The sequence below is a fragment of the Myotis brandtii genome, unplaced genomic scaffold (assembly GCF_000412655.1).
Source record: "Myotis brandtii unplaced genomic scaffold, ASM41265v1 scaffold680, whole genome shotgun sequence".
In the NCBI taxonomy this organism is placed as follows: domain Eukaryota; kingdom Metazoa; phylum Chordata; class Mammalia; order Chiroptera; family Vespertilionidae; genus Myotis; species Myotis brandtii.
The window spans coordinates 515,593-524,116 of NW_005370658.1; the positions used below are offsets into that span (position 1 = coordinate 515,593).

General features: G+C 60.5%; 1 protein-coding gene across 1 annotated transcript in view; it reads right to left on the reverse strand.

The window, feature by feature from the left end:
• CACNA1A (calcium channel, voltage-dependent, P/Q type, alpha 1A subunit) overlaps nucleotides 1–8,524 on the reverse strand; it is a 232,481-nt gene that overhangs the window by 13,285 nt on the left and 210,672 nt on the right. Inside the window, exons 43-50 of the mRNA XM_014529428.1 lie at nucleotides 5,369–5,476; nucleotides 5,143–5,243; nucleotides 4,066–4,166; nucleotides 3,826–3,964; nucleotides 3,562–3,675; nucleotides 2,301–2,336; nucleotides 1,100–1,271; nucleotides 582–829 (exon numbers count right to left, since the gene is read on the reverse strand). Coding sequence (XP_014384914.1) covers nucleotides 582–829; nucleotides 1,100–1,271; nucleotides 2,301–2,336; nucleotides 3,562–3,675; nucleotides 3,826–3,964; nucleotides 4,066–4,166; nucleotides 5,143–5,243; nucleotides 5,369–5,476 — 1,019 coding nt within the window. The remainder of the gene's footprint in view (nucleotides 1–581; nucleotides 830–1,099; nucleotides 1,272–2,300; nucleotides 2,337–3,561; nucleotides 3,676–3,825; nucleotides 3,965–4,065; nucleotides 4,167–5,142; nucleotides 5,244–5,368; nucleotides 5,477–8,524) is intronic.

Below are 8,524 nucleotides of genomic sequence, written 5' to 3' on the forward strand. Positions count from 1 at the left end.
GAAAAAAAAGGAAAAAAGCAACAGCCACCGGGAGGAGGGGAGGAGAGGGAGAAGGGGAGGGAGTGGGGGAGGAGGGGGAGGAGGAGAGAGACAAGGAGGGCGGGGGAAGTCAAAAACCAACACAACAAAGTGAAAAGAGAAATGAGAAATGGAGTTTTGTAAGTTTCGGGGTTAAAATAGCAGAAGTTTCAAAAATTACTCACAGGCGTCCAGAGGACAGAAATCATAATCGGAACAAAAACGGAAGCCGGGTTAAAGGAAAGCGCAAGGCAGCGGCAGCCAGCGCGGGACTGGGCTGGCCAGAACGCAAAACGTGATCCACAACCAAAGAGGAAGCAGCTGCAGGCAGGGGGGCGGCAGGCGGCAGGGGCTGGGGCAGAGTGGGGGGCCACAGTGGCGGGAGGCGAGGTCCACCCTCACCCAGGCCCCCCTAGGCTTGGGAAGGAGCCCAGTGGTGGGCAGGGTCAGAGGTCACAGTGGGGAGTGAGGACCCTGCCCAGAGTGGCCGTGGGGCGTGGGGGCCACCCTCCTCTCCTGGTCCCCCCCTGGCTCGGTCTGGGGGCAACTCCTGCCACACCCACCTGCCGGTGTGCCATGTGCTCGGGGCCCTCACTAGGTGACCGGGACCAGCCCTGGCCCCGGGCTCGGGCCCGGTGGTCAGGCCGCTCCTGGGCATAGCGCTCCTTGTCGGGGGGCGGGGGGTGGTGGTGGTGGTGGTGGTGATGGTGCTGCCGGTGCTTCCGGTCCTTGGGCCTGCCCCGCTCCTGGTCCCGCTCCTTTGACGGCAGGTCCCCCGACTGGGTGGTCATGCTCAGGTCTGTCCCCAAGCCTGGGCCGGGAGGGCGTCAGACAGACAGAAGGCCATGAGGTGGGGCAGGACATGCACACAGGAGGCCACCAAGAGGGTCTGTGGGTCCTAAAAGCAGTGCTTTCCTCTGGCCCCGAGGGTTTTGGGGGTCCAGTCCCCAGGCTCCCTCAGCCCAGCCGGGTGCCACCCAGCCCTCTCTCTGTGTCTCCCCACCTCTGCTTTCTCTTCCCCTCTCCCCTCCCCTGTCCCCTGGCATAGCCTTCGGTTCCTGGGCCCTGCAGGGTGGCCCACCTGTGTCCACATCCGTGTAGCGGCCCAAGGAGCGCTCGGAGGCCCGGTGGCCACGGTCACGGTCACGGAGCTGTTCTGGCGGCACCCTCTCCAGGGAGTAGTCGTCCAGGCGCCGGGCCTTGGGGCCCAGCACGGAGGCCGAGCGCTTCATGGGGCTGGAGTCTGAGATGGTCTGGGGAAGACAGGTCAGTGGCTGGAGTCAGAGGCTGGCCCCACCTGTCCGGCCCTATCAGCCATCAGTGATGGGCTGTGACCATTCAGGCCGAGGTCCGGGTGGGGGTGGGTGGTGGGTGGTGGGGCCCGATCACCTAGGGCCCCGGGGTGCCTCTGTCCCCTCCCAGGCCCATCCGGGTTTCTGGCCAAGAGCCTCTGATCCATCCCTGCTGCCTCTCAGGACCACTCTCAGGGGCACCTCTACGCCCTGGGCATCCGGCCACGGACATGCAGCCTGGCAGAAGAGAAGAGCTGTGCTCACCCCGAGTGCAAACCTGGGAACCGGGCACTGGGCAGCCTGCCCTGCTCACCCCTGCCTGCTCTCTTGGAGGCTGTGAGGCCTACAGGTTCAGGGCCAGGCACCCAGCACCCCAATCACTGACCCCTTTGGCCAGTGGGGTCTGGGCTTTCCTGCCCACCGGAGGGGCTGCCCTGACACTCAGGTCCTGGGAAACCTGCCTTCTCATCCTCAGCCTGCAGCTGGGAACCTGTGCGTGCTGCACCACCCCACCGGGGTTAAGTCCCTCCTCCCAGTCCCCCCACCCTTGGTTCTCTGCAGCTGGGAGAGGAGAGGAAGAGGAGCCGGGGGACATTCCCTAGAGTCCAGCCCAGCTGAGTGGCTGGGGGCATGCCCGAGGCAGGGGTTTTAAGGGACACAGGGCTGCAAGACCAGAGGGTCAGGGGTGGGCAGGGAAATGAAAAAGAGTGGGCCAGGTGTGGGGGCATCGTTCAGGATTCTTGGAATGCGGGGCTCTGAAGAGAAAGGGGTGGAGGAGGGGAAGGGGAAGAGGGGTGAAGAAGGGCCACCCCACAGGGCACATGGGCACACAGAGAACAGAACACAGGAGGATAGGTCTCCACAGGGAGGGAGGGGGTGTTGTCTGCAAAGAAAGGATGGAGTCCGAAAGGACAGGACTCCCCCGAGGGGGGGTGGGCGGGAAGAGGGGGCCAGAGCCCAGCTGGTGGCAGACGGGCGGGCGGTACATACACTGAGGTTATTCCCACGTGGCCGGCCCCTTCTCCTCTGTCACAGCCCCACGGGATGGTGCACACAGAAAAAACAGAAAGAAGAAAATAAATATAAAAGCCAAGAGGGGGAGCGAGAGGTGGTGCATAGACCTGAGGAGTGAGGGGGAGAATGGAGGGAGGGAGAGAGGGGTTAAAGTCCCTGGGAACTGATAACCCTGGCCCAGCCAGCAGTCCCCCCAGGGGCACAGAGGAGACAGACAGGAGACACCACAGACAGACAGATGGCAGAGGCAAGAGATGGACAGATGGGATGGTGTAGCCACAGGCCCCTGGCCCCCGGCTCTGCCTCATGCAATGCCTCCAGCCCTGGCTCCGGCTGACACTCAAAGCTGGGGGTGGGGGATAGTGTGGGGAGGTGGCCATCAGCTGGGTTTGTCTCAACCCTCTCCCAGGGCCCAGCAGCTAAGTCCTGGGGGGCAGAGGCTGGCAGGATAGGGCTGGGCAGCCACATGCAGTCTGGGTGCTTCCCACTCAGGTTCCCACAGCCAAAGGCCAGGCCCCTGGGAGACCCCGGCCCAGCCAGGCACAGCGCAGCCTTCCACCCCGTGCAGATGAGCCGGCACAGCACACGGCAGCCCTGTGGTCAGACATGCTGCCCCACCTCCTGGGCCAGGTGGACAGCCAGCCATGCTTCTGGCTTCAGTCCCCATGGGCCGGGGCATTGGGACCCGCATACCCTCCTCCTTCCCAGGGCCCTGCAGCTGGAAAAGCAGCCACACAGACACACATCAGGCACACGGCCCTGCCCCTCCCCAGCAGCCCCCACGGAGACCAGACAGGACAAACCCAAGCTGTCCCGGGCCTTCCCCAGACTCTGCCACCACGTCCTAGGACCTGCCAGGTTTCTGAAAGCAGACCTACTTGTGCAAGCGAGTTCATGTGTATGAAAACACACATATGTGTATGTGTATGTGTGGGCATGCCTGTGTGCACGTGTGTGCATGCTTGTACTCTTGATTGCAGTCTCACGCATCACCTCCCACACCCCCATGTGTCCTCCACATCCTCCCGCCTCAGCACCCCCAAACAGGGCAGAGACAAACCACTTGGCAGTGGCTACTGCACCCTGCCCAGGGGAGCCCCTTTCTCTCTGCCCTCCATTAGGAGGAGCTCAGAGGACGGGGCCTGCATCCCGGAGGAGGAAGGAGGTGCCCTGGGCTTCAGGAGGCAGGGCCTCTGGGGCCCAGGTCCCCCTCAGGGGGGTGGGTGAAAGCGCTCACCTGGTTCTCTGCTGGGAGGCGGGGCATGGAGGCCGCCCGGGCCTGGCCTTCCGTGGGGAGGTAGCGCTCACTGTCTGAGTAGCCATCTCGGCCCATCTCTCGCATCTCCACAGACTGCAGGGCAGATGGCAAGGCCGGGTGAGCCCCGGGGCTGGGCACACGTACCCCAGGGGCAGCCCGGTGTGCGTGGAGCTTCAGGCCTGGGCCCCACCCTCCTGGACTGCCCAGGCCGTGATCAGTGGGGCAGCGAGAGGACAGAGGCACCTGAGAGTTGGGCTGGCTGTTGGGCATGTCAGTAGGGGGCCCTCGCTCCGGGCTCCAGGTGCCCGTCTTCTGGAACATCTCCTGGGCTCGCTGGGTCACCCAGGAAGGGCTCTCCTTGATGCCACTTTCATGAGCCATCCTGCACGGGAGACACAGGCAGTGGGCACTCTGGGGGCTTCTGTACCTGGGACGGGCACTCCCTGCCCTTCCATCCCTCCTCCTAGCCAGAGTGACACTCACAGGCCTCCTCCGGGGTCCAGCTGGGTGGAGGGGAGGGCGTTCTGCCCCTCCTGCGTTGGTGACGGGGGCTCCATGCGCTGGAACATGAGAGGTGTCCGGTTCTGGGGAGGCAGAGAGCAGCGTGTGCAGAGTGTGTGTGCGTGTGTGTGTGTGTGTGTGTGTGTGTGTGTGTTAGGGATAGGTGGGGGGTGAGGGAGGCTGTGGAGGGTCTGGTCCATCAGTAGCCTACTAGCCTCTTTCTTCCAAATCCATCCAGAATGGGGTCATTTCTTACATCTCCACGGCCACCACCCAGGTCCGGCCCCATAACCTCCCACCTTAACCAGTGCAGTATCCTGCTCTCGAGTCTCCCCGCTCCAGCCCTTACTCCCCACGGCCACCAGAGGGCGCACATCGACCCCTGTAAGAGGTCACTTCCCGGTAGGAGCCCCCTTACTCAGAGCAAAAGTCAAAGTTGTCCGCAAGGGCCCCCAAGGTCATGCATAATTACCACCTCGTCTCCTCCTGCTGCCCCTCTTGCTTGCTCTGTTGCACCTAAGACCTTGCTGTTTCCAAAACTCAAACTCACAGTCCTGCCTCAGGGTCTTTGCAGTGGCTGTTCCCTCCGCCCAGAATGTTCTTCCCCCAGGTGTCTGTGTGGCTCACTCTTTCTCTTCCTTGAAGTCTTTGCTCAGAAGCCACCTCCTCAGGGAGGCCTCCCCTGACCACCCATTTAAAGTTGCACCCCTCTCCCCCAGGCACTCTTTCCCACGGTGCTTATGTTCTGCTACGCGATCTCATTTAGTCATTTTGTCGTTATTGGAATTTCCACAACAGGGCTTCTGGTCTGTTTTGCTCACAGCTGCACCCTTAGGGCTGAGAACAGTGCCTGACAACAGGAGGCGCCCAGTAAGTGTTGGTGGAGCAGATGAATTAACCCAGGTTATGCCTTACTTTCCAATGACTTGCCCTGGGGCGTGGCTACACCCCACTGTTCTGGACGGTCCTCATGGTGACAAGGAAGGTACAGTCTCCCAGCCTGGGTGACCCCAGAGGGAGGAATGTCCGCGGGGAGAGCTGTCAGGGCCTGAGCCATACCTGCTCCTCACGCATGGCCTGCAGCTTCTTAGCTTTGCTCTGCCGGTAGTACTCCATGATCATCATGGCCGCGTAGATCTTCCCCACTGTCAGGTCCGTGGCTGGGGGCACAGAGCATGCTCACTGCGGACGGGGCCCCTGCATGCACCCGTCCTCCGTGCCTCCTCCTTCCCTCCCCCTCTGTCCTGTTGGGTTGGGCCCGGGCCAGGCCGGTCTGGGCTCTTACACTTATGAGGCGTAACCAGCAGGTCCAGTGTTTTCTGGGACAGGTTGGGCCAGATGGCCATCATCTCTTTCCGTAGCTCGGCGTCCATCTGCTGTTTGTCGGCCCCTCCTGCAATGCGGGCACAGAGAGGCCTGGTCGCCTGCCTGCCTGAGCACCTGCTGGCCTTTAGGCCAGTCACCGAGCCAGCAGCTCCTGCCGACCCAGTGCTCTGGAGTCCTGGCTCCCACGGGTCCCAGTGCCCAGTGCAGCTGGCCCAGGGGGACATGACCATGGGGCTCTGGTCCTTGGCAGGGACAGGGCTGTGGAGAAGCTGCGTGGGGGGATAGTTCAGCATCGACAGGGGCTGGGTGGCCCCGGTCAAAACCTGACTCCAACTGCATTAGGTGTTAGTCCACTGCTCTGTGCCTCATTCTCCCCATTTGCGAAATGGGGATGATAGCAATTGTTCCTGCCTCACTGAGTTTTAAAAAAATATTATCGTTGATTTTTAGAGAGAGAGAGAGAGAGAGAGAGAGAGAGAGAGAGAGAGAAACATTAATGTGAGGGAGTAACATTGATTGGCTGCCTCCTGCAACCCTGCACCCCATGGGAGGTTGAACCTATAACCCAGGCATGTGCCCTACCCTTGAATCGAACCGGCAACCTTTTGGTGCCTGGGACAATGCCCACCAACTGAGGCACAGTGGCCAGGGCCTCACTGAGTTGTCTGATGATTAAAGTAGTTAATATGCGTGCAGCCTTAGGACAGTGTGGGCCATAGGACTGTTACCACAGCAGCATCGGTCTGTGGCGAGGCCTGGGGAAGCCCCAGGGAGGCTGCAAAGCCACAGAGCAGTTCTGATAGAGGTTTCTCCCTCAACCAAGCCTGCTCTCCCCTGCCAGGTGGTCATTAAGGCTCTGTCAGCAATTCCTGCTCCCAGCGATTCCTGCCTGAGTACATGGTAGTGTGGCCCCTACTGGACCCCGTGATTGGCTGGGGCCATGTGATGAGTTCTTGCCAATGAGGTGTGAGCCGAGTGAGGTGTCGCTTTGGGCATTTAATGGCCAGTGAATGACCCTTCTGGGTTCTCTTTTGTTCTGTCACGATGGCTGGTGACATGAGGGACAGTGGCTTTCTCAGGCCTGGCCCCTAAGTGACTGATGAACAGAGTCCCCTTGACAAGCCAGGAAAGACCCATGAGTGGGAGTGGGAAGCAAACCTGTGTCGGTGTGAGACTGTGGGGCTGTTTGTTACGGCAGCACATTCTTGTCCATCCTGAATAATACACCAGCTTGGCCTCTGCTCCTACTTCCCTTTCAGAGCTTTCAACCCTGGGCCCCACAATCTCCCACCTTAACCAGGGCAGTATCCTCCCCTCAGGTCTCCCCGCTCCGCCCTTACTCCCCACGGCCACCAGAGGGCACACATCAACAAGAGGTCACAGGGGCGTGTTCCATACACTTACTGGCAGGCATGAAAGGGACATTGATAACAGAGCTGGAGCACGGGTCCCAAGGCCCCTGCTCACTGTGGACGTGGCCCCTTTATACACCAGTCCCCCTGTGCCTCCTCCTTCCCTCCCCCTCTGTCCTGGCCAAACTTTCACTTTGTAGTTGCTGGACTGTGGGAGGAGGTCTAGGAGATCTGGGGGAAGGGCAGGGGCTGGCTCCCAGCCACCAGAAAAGCACTTCAGTGTTTTAACAACCATCCACTGGGCATGCAGGCTGAACAGCTGCCCTGTGCGGGCAGAGCTCACACTCCGCTTTGCCTGCACTCCCCGTGGGCCGCCCCGCTCCCAGCCTTCCCCACGCCTCCTTTTCCTAGCACTGCCCCTGACACCTGGCCCAGCTTCTCCCTCTCAGCAGGTGTGGGTCCGAGCACAGACATCTGCCAGGCATTCTCCGGAACTTCCACTCATCTTCGCCCACGTGACTCTGGAGGTGATGGGAAGAGGAGCTGCCTGGACCAGCGCCGTCGCCTCTGCCCAGGTCTTCCTCTCCCTCCTACAGCTGCCGGACGGACGGCACCGGTGAGCACCTGAGTCAGCAGGTGGCTCCTCTGCTCAGAGCCCTCCGCCGCTCTACCTCAGTCAGGGTGATGGTCCAAGTTCACAGGGTCCTACACAATCCGCCTTCGCTCACTGTTTCAACCACATCGACCTTCTCACTATCCCTCCAACATGCCAGGAGCAGTCTCCTTCAGGGCTTCTGCTCGGGCTGTGTCTTCTGCCAGGACTATTCTTTCTACATGGTCCCCTTCTTCCGTCCGGCCCCTGCTCAAACCCTTTACCAGGGAAGCTTTCTAGCCACCCTCCTACTTAAGACATGCCCCCATCACCTTCTCTGTCTTTTTCCTGCTTTCTCTTCTCTGTATTTATTGTGTCAAGTTGTTGTTTCATCTCTCACCCACTAGAGGGCCTGCTCCACGGTCGGGTCTTTCTTTACCACGGGTGCTGCAGGGAGGGGGCTGTGGTCACTGGGGTGGGGCAGCAGGGGGTGGTGTGAAGCTAATATGTGTCCCTACAGCAGTTGGGACGTCAGGACTATTGTGGGAGAAACGTGGGACAATCCCCTGTGTGGCTGGACTCTCAAGAGCCTCAGCACCAACACCCTATGGCAGTGTTTCTTCCCTCCTGGGAAACAGGTGGAATTCGTGGCTATGTCTCCTGTCTCTAGCTGAGTGAGGTGTCCGGGGTCTCTATGGCTCCTTCGCAGACACATGGGAAGGTAAAGAAGAGAAGGTGCCATTTCCTGTTAGAAGTCACCCTCTCCTGACAGTGTAGAGAGCTCCTGTTCCTAGAGGAGAGAGAGAAGACGCCTGCTATAGGGACGGAATTGTGTCCCTCCAACATCCATGCTGAAGCCCTCAGCCCCTGTGTGAATGTGTTTGGAGATGGGGCCTGTAAGGACATAAAGTTACATGAGGTCCCAAGAGGACTGGCGTCCTATAAGGGGAGAGACCCTGGGGGTGTGCACACACCGAGGAAAGGCCATGGAGGGGCACAGCACGCAGGTGGCTGGCCATCTGCACGCCGAGGAGAGAGGCCTCAGGAGAAACTGCCCTGGCTGCACCTTGCTCTTGGACCTTCAGGCTCCAGAAATGTGAGAAAATAAATTCCTGCTGTTTAAGCCCCCCAGTCGCTGTTATTTTGTTACTAGTGACCTGTCGCGCGAAGT